Source organism: Poecilia mexicana, unplaced genomic scaffold (assembly GCF_051168715.1).
Source record: "Poecilia mexicana isolate PSO_F unplaced genomic scaffold, ASM5116871v1 scaffold_8, whole genome shotgun sequence".
Lineage (NCBI taxonomy): Eukaryota > Metazoa > Chordata > Actinopteri > Cyprinodontiformes > Poeciliidae > Poecilia > Poecilia mexicana.
Genome location: NW_028263377.1, coordinates 17,794,974 through 17,819,570, shown reverse-complemented (window position 1 = coordinate 17,819,570; position 24,597 = coordinate 17,794,974). Strand labels below are relative to the sequence as shown.

The 24,597-nt window shown below is 39.2% G+C and overlaps 1 protein-coding gene across 1 annotated transcript; it reads right to left on the bottom strand.

The window, feature by feature from the left end:
- Positions 1-5,040: 5,040 nt before the first annotated feature.
- LOC106918222 (peripheral myelin protein 22-like) lies at positions 5,041-7,542 on the bottom strand. The gene is made up of 5 exons (XM_014987795.2): positions 7,388-7,542; positions 6,566-6,656; positions 6,327-6,420; positions 6,103-6,243; positions 5,041-5,965 (listed from the first exon to the last, which is right to left on the bottom strand). Exons 2-5 carry the CDS (start codon positions 6,641-6,643, stop codon positions 5,814-5,816), a joined length of 465 nt encoding a protein of 154 aa, XP_014843281.1. The 5' UTR covers positions 6,644-6,656; positions 7,388-7,542; the 3' UTR covers positions 5,041-5,813.
- Between the last annotated feature and the right edge of the window lie 17,055 nt (positions 7,543-24,597).

The window sequence follows — 24,597 nt, the reverse complement described above, 5'->3', positions numbered from 1 at the left end:
GACTGCACAACGTAGCACAGATTTTTGACCTTTATTCACAAATGTCACAGAACATGTAAAGCAAACTTTCATTTCCTCTGGCTGCGTTTGTTTTGACATCTGATTATGAATGATAAGTGACATGAGGTAAGCTCTGCACATTTGAGTGCATGTCTGTGCAATTAGTTTTGCCAGTTTGAGGATTTAAAAAGAAAAAAAAACTGTAATTGTCAACTTTTATATATGCTTATGTCTCCATATGGCTGTGAATTCTGAATGGAGTCTTCTGTGAGCGGCGAGGGTCCAGTGACAGGATGTAATGGCAGGGTTCTTAGGTCAAAGGTACACATCTGTAGCTTCGCCCAGACTGTGCCGACTGCAGTCAAAGTGGGCAGCCAGCCGCACTCTAATGTGTATTAGCAAGACAAAAGGTGAGAAGAGAGGAAGGCATAAGATGGGCTTTGATTTCTCTGAGATTTATAGGCGTGATGAAATCAGCTCTGAATAAGCTGGGCCTGCCCATTTGTTCAATCGTTTAGCTACATCTGAAGTCACTTGGATTTGTTCAAGGAGGCAAACATCCCCCTCCAAAAAGACAGCAAATCTAAAGAGAAAAAAAGAAAAGGGTGTGCTGCAGCCCCTTTTGAAGTTCCTCATGTCCCATTCAGAGACTCATCTACTCTCCCACCTCATTGTGAGTCCTGCTTCTCAGCTATCCTTGCCTTCCTGAAAAAAATTCCCATGTGTAGACAAAATGATTCCTGGGATACCAAGAAAACACTTGGCAGCCAAGAGATAAATGTCAGTAGCTGCTGTTTAACAATCTTACTCTAAGGAGAGTCAGCCATGTGGTTGAAAAATGCTGGCCTTTATCAAGTAGTAAAACAGCGCTGATGTATGTGTATACAGCCATCACAACACCCAGAGGATGGTGATAAGGGTGTCTTTCTCCCAATTTCCTTTCCTCCATCCTCCATGTCCTGCAGTAAATACCAAGTGCCCCTCTGCGACCCACACAGTGATAAATAACCCTTAAGGTTAACTACATTTCAAATGGAGCAGGGAGGCCATTATCGGCCTCCAGAGTTTTCTTGACATCCTCAATATGTTATCTGTGAGCCCAGGGACTTTTACCAGACCAACATTAGCTGGCTTCGCTCTTTTTGTCGGGTCTGATAAATTCAAGAGAGAACCTCTTTAACCATCAAGCAGTGAAAACAATGTTAATCTGGTGGATCCATGTTCAGCTGCCTCAGCTTGTAGCTGTGTAATCTAACATTAGGTGCCTTGAAAAAGTATTCGCACTCCCTCTACTTTTCAAGTTCAACCCCTAACCTCAGTGCTATACAGAAAATGTATAGCTAATGCTAAATTTCAACAGAATTCATATAGTAACTTTCTACAACTAATCTGAAAAATGTGATCCTCTATTGTCCTGCAATTTTGGGATGAATGCTGCTCCAATACTCAAATAAAACGTTAATGACAAAACTTGATGACATGCCATGGAGGTTACTTAAGTTTTCAATTCGGATGCGATGGAGCAGGGATGCAACCAAAAGTTGCAGGACGGCGGCACTCGAGGACTTGATTTGGGATACATTTCTACATTTAAAAAGTAGAAATGTTTTTATATTGTTATTTAAAAAAAAAAACTATATAGCTTCAGCTTAGCCAGATTGTGTGGTGAACATCTCTGAAGATGCTCAATTGGATATGTTATAGGCTATACACTGAACGCTTTGATGTAACTCATGTGATGCAAAATTACATTCTCCCCTTTTTGTTCTTCCATTAAATATTATTTTATTGAAAACAGCTTGATTTCCCTTTAAAGCCACACTAAAGTTATTAATGTATAAAACTTATATCATTAAGATTTAAGATTAATCACGATGTGCTGATATTCTGGGAAGTGACCCAAAAACGAGGCAAGGACATACAAATACAAAAAATGAATGGTTAGTCCACCTTTACATTTACTAAGGAGAAAACACAATCCAGAAGCCGGGCAGTGTAACAAAAAAAAAACAAAACTCTATAAGGACAGCAGGAAGTAATAAAACTGTAAAAACAAAATACAAAAATTACTAAATGCTTATAATGAACACTTTAATATAATCATTCTAAGACAAATGAAAAACACTTGCATACCTGTGTCTCATAAGCCAACACTGAAAATCAAATCCAAAGGATCTGGTGTAGCACTACCTGACAAAAAAAAAAAACAAACAAAAAAAAAACAAAAAAACAAAGCAGTATAAAAACAAAAACATACAATGCAATCAGATTAAAACACAAATCAATAAAGCTTACCTGCAGCGTCGAACAGCTACACAACCAGGCAATGCTACCATCCGGAACGTCACTAATAGTGTGGCTCTGTATATATAAATTATATAATTATATAAAAATTATAAAAAACATACATGCAAAAACATGCTAAATTATAAAAACTGTGGATTTAAAACCGTTTTCCTCCAAACCTAACATGGTCGCCAAACAATGGAGAACGCATGGGCCCAAAACACACCTGGTAACACAAACAGGAAATTGGTCACAACCCTGCCAGCTTCCCTTTTATCGAAGGTCAGGCTATAAGGAAGATGTGACACCTTGTGGTGCTACCTGTTAGACATTCATAAGTGAAGGCAGTTATGCTTTATTTGTGTGTAAATTCCAATGGTAGCTCTATGGTAGCATGAAACCATGTGCCGCAGTAAAGTTACAGTTAAGCTTTTCATGCTACTATTTATTTTTAAGCATTTTCCAGAAGGCAGATTTTCACAAGCCGATATTATTGAAATCTTACGCCTTAATTCTTCTTCTTCTTGAAATTTATTGGCGGTTGGCAAGAAACGTAAGCTGAGCATTACCGCCACCAACTGGTAAGGAGTGTATGTGCCCCTCTTTCTTCCTCGGATTTCGCCATTGTTTCCCGCTAACACTGTTGGAGGTTTGCTATACTTCCGCCTGGGGGCGAAGCTAGCTTCATAATAGCTAATTAGAAAGAAACATAAACTCTTACTATTGTTAGATTTTTTTTTTTTTTTTGTCATTTTACTCTCATTTTAGCCAGTGGAACATTTGAACATTTGAGAACTGACATCCATAAATCTCTAATCAGACTTAATTAACCTTAGTCTTATTTAGAAACCAAATATACCAACATATTGTAGTGCCACCTTGTGTTAGCATGAGAGGATCAGCTTTGGATCTACCCAGAATTGCGAGTTATTAGTCCCTAATGATTTATTTACTTTGTTTGATTTTCTTTGTGGTGATTTTAAAGATTTTCTTAGATTTTAAAAAATGTTATGGTCAGATGCAACAACCACATTACATAATGGTTGGTTTAATTCCTGTGCTCCATGTTGTAAAAAATGTCAAATATTTATAGCAAATGGTTTGTTGTTGTTTTTTTTAATTAAAGAAGCTGTAATGTCTGCAAATGTGTGCTGTAGGCACCATCTAGTGGAAATACAGGCTTTCTTCAGAAAATTGCATTACGTCCACATTTATAAACTGGATTATGGTTCCTTTACCATGTATTTTTAAATTGGCAAATTTGATTTAAAGGAGACTGTGCATTATACGTGTGCATGTGTGCATTATCCAGCAAATTCTTCTGTTGTGAATGAATCTACACACCAATGAGATTTGGGGAAAGTCAGCATTAAGTGATTTTACACTAACAGTAGAGACAGGTCGCAATAACTACAAGTAATGCTATTAAACGTTTGCAAATGTTGAAGATGTAAATTTAGAACTATATCATATAAATCGGAGCTTTTAAAGATAAGGTTTGGACATCTGTGAAACTGCCAGAGCTCCAAATACATCAAAATACCTTGTTTGCAGTTATGTGAATCACATTTGTATATCTTCATTGATTGATGCTATTTTGATGAAATAATGTTTTCACATTTGATTCCAAGTTGGATCTGCATTTGATGAGCATGTTGACTGTATGTCTGTCGCCAGGGGGCGCTGTTAGAAAATTCAAAGTTTGAATCTTGTCTCTGTTATATCTCATAGTGTGGCATCACATGTTAAAATGTAGTTTTTAATTGCAATTTATTTCAATATGTCATCACCAAAATGTCAATCATTGATAAATTTCATAGGTAAATAATTCATTTTAATCCAAAACCTCTACAAATTGATACAATTAATTGTTGTCAAATTGCATTATGTATGTAATTATTTTTCCAGATTTGATTGGTTACATAACTTCAACTTAAACAAAAAATTAGATGGTTCAAAATTTTGAAGTTCTTGTGGATTTTCCCCTCATCCAAGCAGATCCAAAAAGAAGCTCAGATGTGGACACGCATAATCACATCTACAACTGTCCTTTAACAAGAGTATTCCTTTCTCTAGCCATGTGTTTTTAACAGTAATTAAGCAATTAAATTTAAAATAATTTCAAAGTCAGAGCTTGGGGAACACTAATTCAACTTGATGCTAGTCTGTTTTATACATTCCTAATTGTTTTATGGTTTACCAGAATCACTGATGTTCAAATTTGAAAGATCTAGTTAGAGATTTGAGGTGGAGTCAACCAATGTTGATTGTCCTCCTTCATCAGATTTGTTTCCTTTATGCAACACATTAATATCTCTAACAGTGATGCTGTCCCACATTATGGTGACCTCACCACGATGCTTGTCATATTGTATAACCTGTGAAAGCCTTATCTTCACTCCTTTAAACATTTTTTTTCTGAGCCCTCCCATAGATCAAAGTGATGGTGACACTACAGACATTATTTTAGGGCCTTGAGATGATATTTATATGTTTAAGTTTGCCCTGTGAATGAAATTAACATAAATTAAATAAAGTTTCTAAAAACGTATTCAAATTGCTCACTCAGACACTTTAGCTAAAATAAGAGGTTAGAGGGTAATTTGTAGCCCACTTCAATGGGCTCAATGCTCTAAGCAGGAAGCTGGGGTGCCAAGTGAACACACACAGGTGATGACTCCCCATCATATGACATTCATGCCCACAGTGAGTTGATGTAAACGTCTGAGCATACCTGAACAAATAACTGAAGTCTTTACTGAGGAGCAACATTTATTTCAAACGGGTTATTCAAAATACAAAACAAAAACAAAAAAATAGAAGAAATTACAGTTTAGCTAGGCAAAAGAAATTACAAGCAAAGACACAAGTAAGAATACATGGGTCAAAAATAGTAAGTAAAGAAAGCACCATTTTTAATGTTACAAAATTTAAAACGTTTTTATTTGGAATATCAAGTAAAATGCCAAATTAAAAAAAACAAAAACTTCAAGATTTTATTAACACTTTTTTCCTTTTTTTTTTTATACATACACACATATTGTAGTAGGGTATTAAGGCACAATGTTAAAAGCATCTGGCATTAACTGGAGGTAAGACAATAAAAAAAGACAGAGCTTGATACACTGGAAGCCGAAGTGACATCTCTTTGGTACAGCTGCATGATTTGGAAGAGACACACTATCAATGAGCATGACAATGTTAACTCGACAACATTATGTACAAAAAATATGTAAAAAAAAAATGTTATAAATATGTCTAAAAACCACAGACACTATTTACATCTTCACACTGAAGGAAGGTAGGACTATTCAACGTTTCACACTCGGTGGATTATTTTGGGATGTTGGGAAATCGATTGTCAACAAAACAGTTGTTGGAATCCACAAACGATACTTTCGACATGTGATGGGAAAACTGTATTGCTTGGATGTCAGTTCATTGTCTGTGAGTGCAGTAGGCACAGTGCGATGTTGTGATGACGAGTCTCGAAACTCTTTTATTTTCTCCCCCAGCTTTCTCTGCTCTCAATCCTTCTTCCTCAGTATGAGATAAATGAGGCCACTGATGAGACTCAGAGGGAAAGCCACCCAGGCCAGCACGTAAGAGTAGCCATAGTCTCTCTCACTCTTTGGTCTCATCACGGTGTAGATAATCGCTGCGCACATCACAAAAACACCTGGGAAAGATTTTATTTTTTCAAAATGAGAGAAAGAGAGAGAGAGAGAGAGAGATCAGGAGGGTTGCAGATGATGTCATAGCTCAGACTACTTCCTTTCAGGGTGTAACCCCTCTCAGTAATAAAGTCATACTCACTCGCCAAGATCTGGAAGATGGAGGTGAAGTAGAAGCGTCCGCCCTTAAACAGTCTGAACAGCTGATAAGCGAAAGCTAACAGGGAGACGAAGCAAAAGACTACAGCCAGGATCATCAGGGCCTGCACAGCCTGGATCCAATCTAAGGAAAGGAGAAAGAATAATTTTCAATCCTCATAATCTATAACAACAAAAAAGGTTTGTTATTCTGGAATGTGCATAAACCTTCAGTGCTGGCCTGTGAACAGTGGTAGCCGTTCTGATCTGAGTAGCAGTTATACCAAAGATCGGTGTGTCTGTCTTTTTCTAAACTCCATTGCTAAAAAAGAACAAAAAATAAATAAAATTTAAAAAAAATACAAGCAGTCATAAGCACAAACGTGTTATTCTTGTTTCCAAAAACTACAACACCAAATTGCCGCACAATGAAACAGCTGCAGCCCTAAATAGAATGCGTCGCTTACACTGGATGCTGTAGACACAATGAGGAGAATGAAAACGAGGAGGTGCAAAGCAAGCACTCCCAAAAGAATGCACAGCATGTTGGATGCAGATCTGGAGAGGCATAAGAAAGCAGAGGTAAGAAAAACACAGATTCATTCAGCAGCTCAGCACAAGTATTTACTCATTTCGACACCAGGGGGAGGCATTTCCTCACTTCTGCACCAACCGCAATGTTTACCTCAATGTGAAAGTGTCCCATTACATCGAAAGGAAAAAGAGAAAAAAGACACTTTTTAAAAGTATTTTTTTTAGTTTAATGAGTAAAGTATACTAAGATAAAACGAATCTAAAACACTTTATGTCAATTCAAGACGCCGAGCCACGTAATTATTTAAATGTGAAAATGACTTAATTACTCAGTCTTATAAACAATGTTTTCATAGTTCCTTCTAGCAAATATAACTTTATGAGAAAGCTCTGCTTGAAAAGTTTTTTTTATCGACAGTCTGTTTTACGAGCAGTCAAACTCAATCCATATGCGAGGGAAAATATCCCAGTAAGCGCCGCCGCCATGCGTAAACTTCGTTCGTCTCTGGTTTTCTCAAGAATGAAAAGTCAAAACTACGACAGTCGAGACACGTAAACCACCGAGATTTGAGCTCGCGACATCATTTTTGTATCGGTACAGTAAATCCAAAGCGGTTTTGAAGTCCAAGAAGACCTGATAGTTAAGTGAAATAAATGGTTCTTTACACATAACACTAAATTGAAATAAAAACAAAACATACATTTAGTGACTGCAAAAAAAAGAGAAAAAGTTTCAAAACTTAAATCCAACTTACAAAAGGTAGAGCAGAAGTTTTCAGTGAAAAAGGGCGTGTTGAAGAGAAGTGAAGAGTTGGGAAAGAACCGTAGCGCTTCTGCTCCTCTCGCCTCTCTCTCTCTGCAGTTACTATTCCAGATGTGTCTCATGCAGCCCAATCAGTCTGAGAACACCGCCCTGCAGGCCCTGCACGTCACCGGAGGTCTGCTCCTTTCCACCCCCCCTTCTTTCTTATTCCCGCGGAATGATATGGGCTGTGCTGAAGTGCGGAGGGCTGTACAGGGTGTCCAGTAGTATTTTGTTTTCTTGCTATAAAGTCTTGGAAATGCAGGAGGCGTTGGTCGGCTCAGTATTTTAAAGCGGAGCACTCTGCATTGTGCGTGGCTGACACACCTAATAAAGTTGCACGTTGAGTCTTCGTTTGTCTTATCCTTTTATAGCTCATTAGAAAAACTCAAGTCCTGTCTCTCATGGTTTTGGCTGTTGACAAATTGTGCGTCTTAATGCGCATTCCCTTTTATTGCACCAATAAAAACAATTTAACTCGAAACAATAAAACTGGCACAGCATTATGTTTGTATAAATAAACACGGCTTCTTTCAAAAGTCTGCCGTCTCCCTATCAGAAAGGTCACTTTTTGTTTCAGAGCTAAAAAACATTACGGTCCAACCAACAGTAGGACAATCCCACCCAAATAATAACACATCAGCTTTAAAATCTGTCATAGTCACGCTTGGGATTTATTAAACAGAATGTCATGATCTTTTTCAGATTATTTTACAATCCAGATAAATCATAATTTAACTGGATGAAATTTGCCTCCCAAAAATAATTCCATGAAGTTTGGAAGCGTCACAGAGAGCATCCCTTACAGAGCAGAAAGTTGCTGAGACTAGACTGTATGCTTTAGCAGCTATTTCTGTTCTGAACAGCTTTTTGCACTAATATTTCTTCGTCAGTGGTTTTTTCTTGTATTCTGTACAAATGCAGCACAGTTCACAAGAATTCTGTGACAAGCACTTGTTTCCAGATATTTTAGCAACCAAAAAAAGCAGACAAGAGAAAAGGACCAGCATGTTCTGAAACGGCCGGTTTGATGTTAAAGCACTAACTATATATTCTAGCAGCCATCAGCTTGTGGATCTCTGTATTTTGCCTCAATTATGTAAGGTTGAATTCCTTCTAGGTGGAAATATCCCTCTGTCTGATATTATCTGTGCTCATCACCATAGTTTTCTTTGAGGGAAGTCTCCTTCAGACTGAATGGAAATGTTTAAAAATTCCAAACTAATTATACTGAAACTCACTTATTTGTGTCAATTCTAGTAATTTCATATAATTGCCATCTCTAGAGTCTGTTCTTAAGAGAATCCATGAAATCAAGGTGACCTGCATGATTAACATGTAGAAAAAATAATTTTCTAAGCTCACTTATTTTTTTTTTTTCTTTTTGTTATATTTTGCATTGGGGGTTCTCTTGTTACATTTATGTTTCTTTATTAGACTTGAACAGTTGTTCGAAATGACTTTTTACATTATTCAAACACATAAAATGAACTGATCTGTGATTATGGCATTAGGGAATTATCTTACATTTTATACATCTATTCTAAGGTGACATGAGAACCTACTGCCTTATGACCAGAGCTTAGATTTGCTTTTTGCTGTGTACCTCAGATAATGAGCTTAGCTTGCTATGAAGAATGACTTTGACATAAACTTTTTAGCTAACTTAGCTTTAGCTAAACAAACCAAAGTTTGATGTAAACTTAAATGTGTGGTCCAGCACAGAATGTTTCTTAGCTTTTACCAAAGTGCAGTATTCATCAGTGGCAAGCAGTTCCTGGCCCAGTAAGGTCTTCTCTACACAAAAGGGTGGTTTCCTGAGTAATCCGCTTATTTAACAGTTAGTCTGAGGAAAACTGACAGCTCAACCACACAGCCAGTCCACTGATGTTTCTGTACTGATAAACATAACAAAGTTACATCAAACCGAAAGCCTGAAGCTTGTCTAATTTTGACGAATATTACACAAGCTCACCATCAAGCCAGAAGCCATGCGTTGTGGACAAGCCTTGGAAAAAGGAACAGTTCAAAGAGACAGACTACATGTCTCAGCAAAATGTTTACAGCAACAATAACCTTTTGGATGCTCAGCTTGTGACAGGCATGGGCAGCTGGGTTTAGGTATAGGGTTTGTTATGATCAATTTTCTTGTTGGTTCTTTGTGATAATTACTCTGTCCAGATTCTGTGTGTTGTCTCTGTTATTGTCTCTTGGTTCATTCTTTCATGTTCAGTTTCATAGTTTACTCCTGTGCTCTGTCTTGTGTGTATTTTCATTTATTTTTCTTAGTTGTTTGTCAGACTTGTTTCATCTTTAGGTTCGTTTTTGTCTCAGCTTAGATTAGTAAGATTAAATTGATATTTGTTTATTTTTATTCATTTGATAATGCATTCATCAGTGGACTTTTGTTTGTAGCCTTCTCCATATTAAACACCCTGACAGTTCACCACAGATATTTACTCATACAACAAACTCCAAGCATTCTTTGCTGGAGGGTAATATTTGACTAAACCAGTGTCGTCAGTTAAATTATAATCAAATTGTGTAAGCAGAATTTGTCAAAAAAAAAAAAAAGAAAAAAAAAGAATTGTTGCAAACTGAACATTAGATTTGTAAACTACAAATTGAAATATATTTGATAGGTAAATTTGACCTGCCATCTGATAGGCGAAATTGCATAGTTCAGCCATAACTGTAATTCTGCTGATTTTTTTTTTACCCTGTAAGATCTTCATATTTTACAAACCTGAGCTGCCCATATACTGACTGGTCAGAGATGCATGTCATTCCTTGTTCTGCTCAGAAATTGCAGAACAATTTCTGAGCAGAAATTGTTTGAGTGTTGTTGCCTGTGAATGAGCCCTCTAGAGGACTCATGGTATGCACAGAATGCCTATGCATGGGCGTGTGTGTGTGAGTGTGTGTGTGTGTGTCTGTGAGGCAAGCCCCATGTTCACATCTGTGTGAGTACAGAGTCGGGAGAGCTTGTCCAGTGCCAAAGGGAGTTACCATAGTGCAATGTTTGGATCATACTAAATCGATGGAACTCTCCACACAAACAAGATTTAAGGATGAGTGACCGACACTGCAGGCCACGGCTTGCCAGGTCTCTGAATCCCTCATCTCAGCAGCGTGGCAAGGCTGTAAACCAAAGCAGGATGATGATACCAGTGAAAAACAAAAACAAAACAAAAAAAATCACCCAGTTTAGACCGGGGTATCTCTTGAAAACACCCCAGTCTAAACGTAACTGCCGTCGGAGAACCAAACTCGGGCCTCTCACCCACCGGCTCTTGAAGTTTTTGGCTCGGTCAGGTGGATTCCTGTGGTCTGTGTTAGTAAACACAGAAAGGAATGAGGCTGTTGGCCGCTGCCCGGGCCGTGGGCTGCCAGGTGAAGCAGTTCTGTGTGTCCTGGCAGAGCAGGAGTTGGGCAAAGAAGCAGAGCCCATTGACACCATGAGCACTCAGCTGTAGCTGCTGCTGTTTGTGAAGATCTAATTGAAGCAGTGGTTTGGGGGCCTCTGGGAGGCAGAGCCAACAGCAGCAGGGTGATAAGATGAATATGTCTGATCTAGTGGAAGCAGGTGGGCGCAAGCTGTACACAGAATCTCCAAAAGCTTGTCACGATCCTTAAAATATAAACCTTCATTGTAATATTTTCTTGAGTATTGTGGTGAAAGACCAATACTAATTTGAACATAGTTGTAAACATGAAACAATCCTTAACTTCTGGCCACAAAGTTTAAAAGTACAAAAGGAGAACGACAGAAATTAAACCTTGTTTCCACATATAATCAAAGAATATCTGTAGGGAATATTAGTTATGCAGTCTTAATTATGGAAGCTTCATTTCAAGGAGCTTCCACCGTTTCTTTATCACTTACAGATTTATTCATAAGTGGGTACTCTGATAAACATATCAAAAAGCAATAACATGGAGCTCATAATGACGTTTTTATAAAACTAGCAGATATTTTCCTATGAATATTTCAGAAACACTTGCTTCAAAAAGAAGTCATGAGTCCCAGACGATCATTGGACTGAAAGTCTCGGTTTTGCCATGTCCTTTGTTACGTAGCTGTTTGCAAAATAACCCCCCAGACCTCCCACTTTAAATAAAAAAACACAGCTCTTCTTTCCAAATCTGGGGTTACAAAACAAAAAGGTATAAACAAAGTGAATAGAGCATGGCTTTGCAGGTGTAATTTAAACCTGGGCTTCCTCCTCTACCAAATGATTGAATGGGGGGAGGGGAGGGAGGTACCTAGTTCTCCAAAACAGCAAGCGATCAAGTTAGGGCACATACGCTTTTGCAACTTGATCGTTCGTCTGCTTAATTTTTTTTTTTTTTGTCAGAGAAGCTACTTTGTGCAAAACAGCTGACCAATTGCCAAGCTCATAGAGGCATGATAATGTTCCTACTGTCATTGAATGAGAACATGCGTTGTTAGGGCCCTGCTTAAATATGTTTTACATATGAACAGTATGTGCAGTTTAAGAGATTCTTCTAATCTGCTTTCAGTTATACTGTATCATGTTAACATGCCTGATTCTGATCAAGTCCATGCATCTATTTCGGCTTTGATGCAAATTATGTGATGTTTGTACTGCACGGTTGAGGTCAGGTCATGTTAAAGTGAATTACCATGGAATAAATCAGCCTTTGTTTGGATCCACCTACAGAAGTGGCCGGATGACTCTTTTAGGACGAGCTCATCTACAGCCACACCAAATGTAGGAGGGACGGCGGAGCGAGGAAATCTAGGTTTTGCTTTTGGTTTTGGATGCAGCCAGCACTTGGCTGCATGCAGTGCATTTAGCAGGACAGTCTGACAGGCAATTTTAAGTTTGAAATTAGACATTTACATGCACTGTATATATATTTGCAAAATACCAGCACAAAATAACAGAAATCTTGTCTTTTTTTATTCACCTCCAATTCAGAAATATAGACTACATAAATATTTGATAGTGTTGCCTTTTAAAATGTGACCTGGATCAAAATGTTTTGGGTGTCCTTCCACGGGTTCAGCACAATCATTTTCAAGACTTTTTTTCAAATCCTTATGATATAGTTGACTCAGGTTAGTACACCTCCTTGGTTGCAACTCTTCAGCTCTGCCCACAATTTTTAAGGGATTTAAAAAAAGTGCTTTGTGACGGCCTATCTAAAACATTAAAGCTGTTATCTTTAGTCTACTTTTTAATGAATTTGGAACTGTGTTTAAAGTCATTTGTGTTTAAATTCGCTGCTGATGTCTTTAGATACTGCTTAAAGATTTTCACATAATGTTGATGTTCTCTTCACCCTGTGGTTTTGCTAACTATAATTTGGATGTTTTTGGGGTTACCTTGTATTTCTTTTGGAATAATTGCTCATTTCCTCCGACTTTCTTATAAGTGGGCCTTTGTGAAGGCATAACAAATATATTTTCATCCTCATTTCTGAAGAGTTTTATGGCTGGACAACACAATGCTGTTTATACTTTCATATAATTGAACAGATAAACACTGCAACTTCAAAATTTGTAAATGATTTGCTGATTTAGTCTGATTTAACGTCAGACAGTGACAATGAAAGGTTATGTCTCCTTTTTTTTCAGTGTATCTGGATATTATAAGTGTCAAATTCCCTTTAAACTAAAGAGGCAGAACCAGAACAGTGACATTTTGACATCAGTCAGTTCATTCCACGTCTTCATTCCGTCGCAGGTTGACAAGCTCTCATTGAAAATCTGATCAAAACTGGAATGTCAAAATCCTGCATGTGTCTGTGTGCGTGTGTGTAGGTGTGTGCGTGCGTGTGTGTGTGTGTGTGTGCTGCACCCAGGTCCGGGTCAGATGCATGACTCAGTTGGTGTACAGTCCAAACAGAGGACGTTGGGATCACTCTGCCATAAATTTACTCTTCCTTCTTGTGCGTAAGAGTTGGTAGCATGGTGAAGCCCTGATCTCGGGCCTGAGCTGGTATTTGTGTTTCGTCACTTAGCGACTATCAGATAATGCAGCACAGATCACACAGGAAGAGCTAAGGAGGAATCCCCTAAAACCCAGAGCTATGCTAAAGGATTGCAAACATTCGCAATTGACTGTTGGAGTGAATTGCATTCTGACACAAGACATAAACATACACAAGAAAATTATGTTTCTGGAGGACTCAGCCCAGAACAGGAATGTTATTTTCTTTTATTATTATTATTATTATTATTATTATTATTATTATTATTATTATTATTATTTTAAATACAGCATTTCTTGTACTTCACAAAAAATAGATGCAGGTCCACTCATCAAAACAAGACAGGGTCACATTAGCTCAATCTTGCCATCCACACTTCTCTTATTTAAAATCATTAAAAGTCCAAAATGAAGCATGACTAAACAGAAGAGCTCTATTGGATATGAAATAATTAGATAAAGTAGGCTAAGGCTGTGCTACTCTCCCTTCTGAAATGTGCCTCTCCCTCCCTATAAAAAAAGGGAAATAAATCAGAGACATACATTGTGAAAAAAAAAAACAAACTCTAGATTGTGGCACTTCACTGATCCCAAACATGTGCTAATCATTAGTATCTGGCTTCCTGTTGAAATTGATGTCACTGGCACACACATCCCAACAGGCAGGATCATTATACAAACTGTTGCTTAGAATCTGAGAGATACTCTTCTCAAGGGGTTGCTTGCAGAGGCTTTTGGAACATTCCTCTTCTCTAAGTGCCAGAATGGCATCTGCCAACAAATACTTTCTTACCTAAACTGTCCAACACCTATAAGAAGAAAAAAAAAAAGGTGATTTTAACTTGTATTTAGTGCTCTAGCTTGGCAACCTATTGTTTGCTTTAGAAAGCTTCTCAGCTCAAATGTCACGATAAGGAAGTATAAACACATGAGCTCATTTACTCTCAGGTTTAGGGTGTGTTCAAAAGCTTTAGCGTTCAAGAAAATCACTGATAACCCAGAGCAATTGTGAAGATTTTCACAGATGGTGACACTTTATCGACTTCCTTCAGTCGCGTGTAAAAGCCGAGCTGGTAATAAAAACTCAGGTTGAGAGCGAAGGGTTAGGACAACAATCTTCTTTCAGTACGCTGCCAAGAAAACTTTCGCTTTTTTCACTGCCGAGATCAGACAGTGGTGAAGTCGTGAGTCATCGAGGAGTTGATGTGCGCTGGAATCCGCAATGCCTCCAGGACTTTGGTTGCTTTTCAAATTTCCTCAAGAAGAATAGATCAGATCACATGCCGGGAAATGTGGTGACACAAATACACATGTACTGGCCAGGTGAGTGTACAGCGGCCTGGCCAAAGGAAACTGTGGCCTTCTACGAAGTCCAACTTTGACGCAGCGATGTGTGTCTTTGTCTGTCGGCGTCAGTTTGGACAGCAGCCAAGAGCATTCAGCAACATCAAATCTGTGCCAAACCCACTGACAGCTCCTCTCCTCTGTGTCGGAGAGAAGTAGGAACTGAGGATGAACCGACAAAATCTTTACATGGACATTAGAAAAGCTCTGGAAGTAATTTGGCTTGAAAGCACTGACTGATCCAGAGCCAAATGATACTGTTGCTGCACCGACTTCCCTCCCCTCACCACAGCCTTAACCCTGATGCTGAACTTTGAACTCATCAAGAAAGACGAACTAATTCATTTTGCATTCATTTTGTTAGCCATGCAGGCTGACTGTGTACGGGGATCACAAGTCGGACATGTAGGGCCTGGTGTTCATTGGACAGAAACATCACTTGAAACTGTGCGTAAACGTTAAAGAAAAAAATCCACAATGGAGTATCGCTGATGACTTCGGAAATCCTCTAAACGACAATCTCTGGAATCCTGTGGTTCATATGAGTGGTTCAAAGTACATGACCTCAGCAAAATATTTTACATATCACTATGAATCTTAGTAAACACATTTCTGAGTCCTCTTAAAATTATTTTCACGATTTGTGTTTTTTTTTTTTTTTTTTTTTACATGAATCAGATCCATATAGATTTAGCCAAGTAAACAGCTACGCTACAAATACTTGTGTATGCTTGTTGTTTTACATTAATTTTCTATTTTAGGGCTCAACTTAGGGGTAATTTTACTCTGTACAATCACTGAAAATCACAAGACATGACAGTAAACAGCTCTTAATGCTGCTAGTAATTATCAATTTCTGTAGAGCTTGGTTAAGAAGGGTTCCAGATACTGATTAAATTACTCAACCTTACAGATCTCTATGGAGAACTACTTGAAGGCTTACAAGTATAGCACACCGGACAACTACTGGCACTCGTGATAGAGATGTCAATAATACTAAAATAAAGTAATTATTTATTGCGGAAACGTGACCTCCAACCTTCTTCAATTTAAGTGCATGTTTTGGTGAGTGAAAACAAACAGAAGTTCCAATATTGTTTTTTTTTAACAAGAGGTCACCACCAGCGCCAACCTTCAACGTTCCTATGAAATACATAAGCCTGAAGCATTTTTGTAATTCATTTATTTATTTTTTTTATTTTTTAAATTTACCACTGAGATGTCTTCACTGTAGTCTGTAATGGTTTTCTGGCTTTATGTTGTAAATTCGACCTAAGGCAGAGGCCCGTCCGTTGTATCCCCCTTTAAATTTAGAAAGACAAGAGAACATGGCATTAAAGGAACTATGTGCTGACGAGAGAGAAACTTAATACAAGAAAGTTGCTACAGGCCAGAACTTGTGAATATCTGCACTCACAGGAATACCTAAAATGTAAACCAACTGGTACATACCGAGTACATTTGCCTCATGCATAAGAAGAAAGCAGCTGCAATCACTGCTTTTAACACTAGCGCTAAAAATAGTCACATGGTTTATTTTTGTGGCTGTGCATTTAGTGGTTTTACAATTTGATTGTGATGTCTACAAGGCTATGAAAAGTATTTGCACTCAGATTTCTACTGTTTTCTTGCTTGCTTTTTTTTTTTTTTACTTGAATTTTTTTTTTTAAATGTCATTCATTGCACATTTTAAAAATTTTAAACAATCATTACCTGGATAAATAAAAAAGGCTGATGTGATATGAGGATTTCATTTATAAAAGGACAAACGCGATGAGAAATAACCTGAACCTAACTGAAAAAAACCCAAAAACAAAACAAAAAAAAAATCTAAATGTGGTAGATAATTTACCACACCTAACAGCAACAACTGTCCTTAAACATTTGTGATAACAGCAGGTGGTATTTTACATCCTTGTGGATGAAGAAGCTGTCAGAGGAAAAGGGGTGTGGATGGAAATTTTCCCCTCTTTTCCTTGAATAACTGCTACAATTCAGCCACAATGGACAATTTTTGAGGATGAATGTACAGTTTCAGATCGTGCTACAGCGTCTCAATCAAATGCATACCCAGAACTTGACTTGACCACGGGCAGCAGCAAGTCGTCAAGGTCCCAAAGCAGCAAAGCAGCCCCAAACCAAAAAAACCTACCACCACCATGTCTCACTGTTGGTGTGAGGAATCTCTTTCTGAAATGCTGGGTTGGTTTTACATCAGATATGACGAGGCATATAGATTTTTCAAAAAGTTCAAGTTCCTCTCTTTAGGGGCAAATACCTTTCAAAGAACTGTAAATCAGTTTTACATAGCTGAGTCTGTAAGGAGTGTGTTCCTAAGTTCAAAATCTTGACTGCAAAGAATATTAAAAGCCTGGCTAGATTGGAAATAATGTACCCTGTGCTGTCAGTTGCAAGCAGTGCAAAAAAAAAAAAAACACCAGAAACAAAAACAGTTCCCCACAGATGCTAAAACTTCATCAAAGGGGGCAATCTGGGGAAAGAATCACACCGCGGTCCATGCAATTTGATTGTAGGGCAATCTCTGTAAAATATAGAGCACAAACAACCCAGCAGTCTCGGCTTATCATAAAATGTGTCCAATGCTCCATGAAGCACAGATCTCTCAGATTAACACTTTGACCTTCCCAGAGGGAAACTTAAAAAAAAAAAAAAAAAAAAGCCCTCGCGTAGCTGCCTCGTTTTTGCGTATGGGAAGGCAAGAACGTCTTGATGTATATCGCCCCCAGCTTTTTCTTCTACACTTCTGTCAGGAACCCACCCACTCCCCTCCCAGCTCAACATCGCTTTCGATCCAAAGTGATGAGAGTCGAAGGGATATATTGTTATGCTTTACGCATTCCAGATGAGACATTAGCCCGCCCCCTCCCACACACCACACACACACACACCCATATGAGAGTTTCAAAACATGTGTTCTGCTAAGTCTCTTTATGTGATGGATTTCATTATTTCATGATCCAAAGAAGAAGGGCGTTGTCAGGAACACCAAGCAAAAGCAAGATTGTCGTGTATGTCGTTTTTTTATTTGTTCGTTCAATTAAAAGTTGAAAAAATAACTTGAAATTGTGGTGACTTTGTCATTGTTTTACTTTTTATAACACAAACTTGGCCATGTGGAACAGACTAGCGTAGCAGCTTGGTCTGGTCTCTCCACTTTTTCATAGTTTTAGGGGGGGGGGGATGGGAGGGACAGACTTAATTGAAAACATGGGCTGTTTTTATATTTTTTTCCATTATAAAGTTACCCTTTCAAAACAATTACCTGCTTTCTCATTACACGGAGACTTTCGAGTTCAGCTTCAAAGTCTTTGTAAAAGCTGAGCTGCTGAAATGTGCACCGTGTGCATCTTTTTGATAACTAATGGATTTAGTAAACAGCTGCAGTACCAACACACTTTCCCTCTCCAGACTTAACGGCCGAGAGCTGCAGATTTGTGGAAAAGTGGCAAACAAACAACACCGTCTCCCTCGCTTTCTCAGTCTCTCACAGAGAAAACTGCAACGCATCTAGACGGGACTAAGTGCCACTTTGGTGATGTTGGGGTTTTCCGAGGAGAATATTGAATTCTCTGAGGTCACGGCTGGGTTCGTAGATCTCCAGTGAGTGAAAACGACACACATGGTTCGTAGGAGAAAGGAGAAGGAAGGAGGAGAGACGGGGAGGAAGGCGGAGGCCGTGTTTTTTTTGTGTAGTCCTGAGAATTACCCGAGAAACTGTGGTGAGTTGTTGCACAATGGATGACTGGAAAGTTCATGGAAGAATGGAAACTCTGGGATGACGGCAGTGCTGTCTCACCGCTGCGGCCAATTATTCCTGTGAATATCAACACTCTTTCAGTTTCATTGTTGAGACTTTAGCTTTAGTTACCTAAGAAACAATGACTAACAAAGCAAGAAAAATTAAAAAATAAATAAATAAAAAAGGACGTCAAGACGAGGAGAATTTCCCCATATTTTCACGTTTGAAGACCTTGCCATTTATTTACTCCCTCTCCTTCGTGGAGCACAGATAGGGCAGGCTGCAGACTGCAGGCAGCTGGAGCACAAACATCCCCTGGTCACACCCAAGGCATCCCAAGCATGCAAGGCCAGGCAGTCGCAGTGGTCTCCAAATATCACCAAGTCTCTGTTGGTGACTCACTATTAATGTCTGTGCATGTGTATAAGAAAGGGCCGGTGTTTGATAGAGTGGTGAGAACCAGCGCTTTGAATGTGCCACATGTTGCTAAAAGACGGGCTCAGTGAACGCTCAGACCGATGGAGCTCCACAACAGTGAGCCAAGTGTCTTCTCTCTCTCTCCCCACAGCTATATCCTCCCAAACCCAGGGGCCAGCAGCGCTCTGACCTCCTTCTGCTTCCACCCCGTATACTCCTCCTCCAACACTTCCTGGCCCCAAAAACTCCTGAACAGCTGGAGCCTGGAGCAGGAGAACAGTAAAAAGAGGCATTTGGATGATTACTTAGCCATTCACTCCCTATGTGTTTTTTTTTTTTTTTTTTTTCCATTCCGCTCTGATTTATGTGTTGTCCAACTTCTCTTTCGCTCAGCAAGTCAGTCAAGCACCATGTAAACATTCCTCAGTCGAACATGAGTTCGGCTCCCATGAAGTCTTAGGTTTCTTTTTTTTTTTTTTTATGTCAACATGACTTTTTTAAGTATGAATGAAGCAGCTTAAACAACTCTCTTTGAACATCTCAGAGAGCTGACTGTCAGTCAGTGGATACGGCTACAGATGGAGAGGGTGGAGACGGTGGGTGGGAGGAGACATGCAAGGCTTTTCTACATGAGGTATTCTGTGCTACAGGAGATCCAGGAGATGTGCTCATGCTCAGCTGCATCTTTTGAGCCGACACGCCTTTGCATCACATGTAAAGTATTTTGTGTTCTCTCCCCCGAAACACCCTCCCCCCACCCCTTCTCTCAAGCAGTGTGGGTTTAATTCTCATGCTGAAATCCACCCAGAAACAAAACAGCTGGCAGATGTGTGTTTCTCTAAACTGTTTCGAAGATCAAAAGCTTGTTTTAGTCCAAAATTTGAGCAAACAATTACATTCTTAGCATGTGTGCCTGCAGAAGGGTGTCTGTATTTACCACTGTATTTATGCGATTACAAGATAGAGACAGGGCATGAGCCAGAGATTTTAAATGCAAAATGTGTTTTAGTGAGTAGATACAGTTAGAAATTTGAATGCACTCATTAATGACATGAATTGGGTTTTTTTTTTTTTAGTTTTTATGTGAACCTTTTTTTTCAGTGGAATGATTAAACACCAAACAATGCATTGTATACATATACACATTGTCCCTTGGCAAGTTGCAAGAGCAAATCATCTGGCTTTAGCTTGAATTCTAGCTGAATATTTAGTTGGTCAGACAGAAAATAGAGCTTTTTTTGAATAGTTGGTTTGTTGGAATGGACACAGCTTTTAATCAAAGTCCAAACATCATCAATAGAGATTAGTAAGTACCTTGGGAATGGGTGTTCTGAAATCTTACATTTTGTTTGCTTGCTTTTTTCTAATCCAACACCAGTTTTGATGTATGATGTGGGAACATTTCATCCAAAGATATTCATATTCGATAAATTAGAACATGCGCTCAAATGAGGCCCATTAGTCATATTTAAAGTACCTTTTGAAAATAAGAACCTTTGAGCGGGTACATTTCTCCTTTGAATAATTTTTTTTAAAGATCGGATGTAATATTCTAATTTTGAATGTCATGTTTTCATTACCTGTAAGTGGAAAATCACCATAATTAACAGAAACAAAGGCTTCCAAACGTCCATCTCTGTGTAATTAATCTATATAATTTGTTTCACTTAGTGATTAAGGTTTGTGAAGTCAATTACCTTCAGGAACTTAAGCTAATTTTCTCAGTAATATATATATATATATATATATATATATATAGCTGTGTAGCTGATTTCAAGTTAAATTGATACTGAATTAGAAGCATATTTCTTTATAAACTACTTCATTCTATTTTTTTCAATACATCAGCGTTACTGTTATTTAACCAACCATCTGCTTGATGCCTTTATCACGGCGCTTGACAGTTGTTGTGGTGTTTCTCTACAGTCGGAAAGCCTCCACTTTGACTTTGACGCTTATCGGGCCAGAGAAAATCGTCGGGAAGTTCAAGCAGTACAATAACCTGCACCTCACACGCTGTGTTTCTTTACAAAATGTAAATGAAAGCTTTGCATGCGTTTTACCCATGCACAAAAACGCGTTAATCTGGTTTGAGTCAATCAAATAAATACAGAAATTTAAATAAACACAGCACAAGTCAACTCAGCCCAGCAGAAACACACACACACAAAATATGCAACACATCTGTTTCACTCTGATTGGCTGTGTAGACTCGAAGGAGGAGAGCCAAAGGCCGGGCAGCGGGACAACGATTAGAGCCAGCACCGGACGGACTTTTCCCCCTCTTCTTTCCAGCTCAGCCCAGAGGGAACAGTGACCAGAGGGAGTAAAGCGTAGACCGGATGACGGAGTTGTTTAATTGAGGAGCAACACCCATGTTTTAAAGTCATCTCTCCACACAGATCTCTGGGATTCTTCACCCTCTTGTGTTGTTTTCTGACTCCGTACACACCCTGATTTATGATGCACTCGAGATTTTGGGGGGAGAGTGAAATAAACCTTCAAGCTGTTGCAGTTCTTTCCACTGGTGACAGAGCTTGTGCATCGGTTCGGATGAAAACAGGAAGGTGACAGTCTGTAATGGAAAGTCAGTCTGAGCAGCTGTGCCGGGGCTGATATTAGCAGCTGTGAAATCACAGGGTTTAATGAATTCAAATGGGGGGGGTGGAGGGGTGTTTTATAAATGTGAAAGCCATTATGGCCTGAAAAATGACTTGAATTTGGGGAATTTAAATGTCTTTAAACATAGAGGTCAACTCCAAAGCTGTCGCGCATAAAAGAAGGAACTGTTTAAAAATCTGTTTGCTGGACATTCATTTTTAAGCATAAGGAAGGTGTAGGAGATTAACTTCGCTGGGTGAGACAAAGATATTCAGAAAGTTATTGAAAGCATGCAAGTATGTGAGACATATTTCAACCGCAGAAAGAGAAGAATTGCAATGTGCTGCACAAAAAGCAGCCACATTATCAGCTATCAGTCTCAAAGTCCGTCCCTCATCTCTTTCCTAAGTTTGCTGCATTGGAATTACTCATTATGTCAGCCAGACGCGAAGAAAGACAAAATTAAAGAGGGAACTACAAGGTCAAAGTTCAAATCTGGCCTTTGGGAAGTGACCTTTTCTGATCTTTTACTGCCATATTTGCCCCACAGTGGACATGCAGTGTCTGCTCAAACAAGGTCTTCATTGTGAGGCTGTGCAGCCGTCGTGCTGATGGCTCCGTGTCCACGTTGCTGCGAGATCAACATCTGAAGCCCATTTTATCAATCAGGGGCTGGATGATCGATGGAGCGTTCAAAACAGTAAACTACGTTCACAGTCGAACGGTTAACATGTTTTTACAGGTGAGGGAACTCACAAGTTCGGCAAGTCGACGTTGGAAAATGGACGTCGTGTCACCAGCGATTTTCCTCAAGTTCATGAGCGCGGGTCTAGACTCCAGAAACGTTATCATGGAGATTGCTTTCCGTCAGGCAGCCACGGACTAGCCTTGGAAAGGAAACGGCATCTGGCGGAGACGAGTGGGATGAGAGCAACAGAGGCCCCTTCCCCAACCACTGTGGTCATGCCTGAGTGCAGGCCAGGCTGTACCTCCAAGGGTCCCAAACAGCTGCGGGGCCGTTAGCGGAGCGAGGCTGAGTTAGCGTCAGCCTGCACAACAGAGTATAAAACAGGCAAACTGTAATGTGCCTGAGTAAAGTTGGCTTTACAGGGTCACCATTTGATTCTCTGACAGGTAGAAAATGACACCACTACCGCTAGAACCGCTGACCTGGACAAAGGAAACACATAAAGTTTGTCCTTCATGTACATTGGCAAGTCTGGTAAAGAGTCTTAAAGTAAATTCAGATTTTTTTTTTTTGTTTTTAATCTTACCCCAAATATTTTTGGTAAAATCCAGCTACTAATCTAAGGGAATTTAGAAATGAGGAATGTTATTTCTAACAGAATCATAAGTCTCACACTAGCTGGCAGCCCTGACATTAATGCTTTTGACATCCCTTCTCCTAATATAAAAAAACATTTTTTCTTCACCCTTTCAAATGCTTACAGCATAAAGAAAAAGTTTTTTTTTTTTATCATTATTGCACACGACCGCCCAGTCCTCGCTCTTCTCTTGTGTTCAATGGTTTTTTTTAGCTCACCCTTCAGGTGCAGGATTTAGGCCTGGGTGCTGATGATGACAGTTAATTTGGATTTGATGAACCATCTCCGAGTTTATTTTCTCATATGTTATGGATCATTATTCTACTGCAAGGCTCACTAATCACCAATTTTCAGCCTGGCAGAGGCCAGCAGATTTTGATGTGAAGTCTCCTGCTTTAGATACTGTGCAGTCCAACAATATTATTTGGGGTTTCAGAAGAGAAGAAGACTCAGCATCACAGATCCTTCAACTTCTACAGCAGCAGACCTGAGGCAGCTTTCCGCAAATGTATCTTTGCTGCTAGAAAAACTCACATTCTTGGTTGTAAAGTCCCAGCTGGATTTAGACAGCTGTATATGCTTTTTGTGACAGAAGAAGTGAAAAGGGTTTGGCTTTTTCTTCACCTCCCTACTCGTCATCCCATGTGGTTCCTCATCCAGTCTGGTGTGTCAGTTTCAGCTGGCTTTCAGAAAAACAAACTGTTGATCTAACTAGATACAGGCAGGTCTAAGTAAGTAATGTTTTCTTGTGTCCCATCTTGCAAAGGGGCTGAGAGAAATGGTTTTCAGTGTCACATCATACCCACACCCCAGTCAAACATTTCTTTAATGCTTTTGGATTTCTTTTAAAGATTCTCAAGCACACCTTCAGCAGGGGTGCCAGTCTATGTGGAGTGTGCTCTTCATGTATTACTAGAGCAATTTTTTATTCATAAGAAAGAAAATGGATATTTGCGGAATACCCAGCTGCATTCGGGCGAGTTTAAAGCAGTTTTAGACAGTGTTCCGGCATTAGATGGAAAAACACATTTTATACAGCAGAACTGAGACCAGTCCAAGGAGGTTATGATGCAGCCTCCACTTTTATGAAGGAAACTTTTGGTTGCACAGTGACTGAGAGGGAAAAGGAGCGAGACACAAGCTGCTTCCTTTGGAACTACTTTTCCATATGACAAAGCCATAACCCATATTCTGATATTTCTGTGAGGAAAAGGAAAAAAAAAAAAAAAGTCTCTGTGTGGGAAGACCCTCAGATGCGTGCAGGCTGGTCTAATTTTTCACAGCCCCCAGCTCAGGGACCCAAAACACTTAAGGGCAAGGACGACAGAGAAGTTTTCTATCCTCCCTGATCCTACTCCCCCCTGTTGCAAATGAGTGTGTGTGTGGTCTCCTCCTGCCAGTCCTGCATTTTCTGGTTTAAGGGTCAATAGGTCAATCCTGGGTACTGGAATGTTTATGTTTTTGCTGCTCCCGTTCACAGCAGTATCCATAGTGCCGTCTTTCTCTCCTCAAAGAACAAGACCTAAACAATACTTGTATGCAATCGTAAAAGGCCTTCACTTTTGTACTAGTAAAACATCAATGTACTTGTTATGAACTATAAAATGAAATGTCTTCAGCACTTAAAAAAAATACTGTTCTGTCATGCACCTCGTCTTGGTGCGGTTAAGATTCTAAACGTACTTGAGAAGAGAGCCTCCTCGTATAAACGCAGCATCCCCTGTTGGTTAATAAGCATTTATCTGGTCTTGGTTTT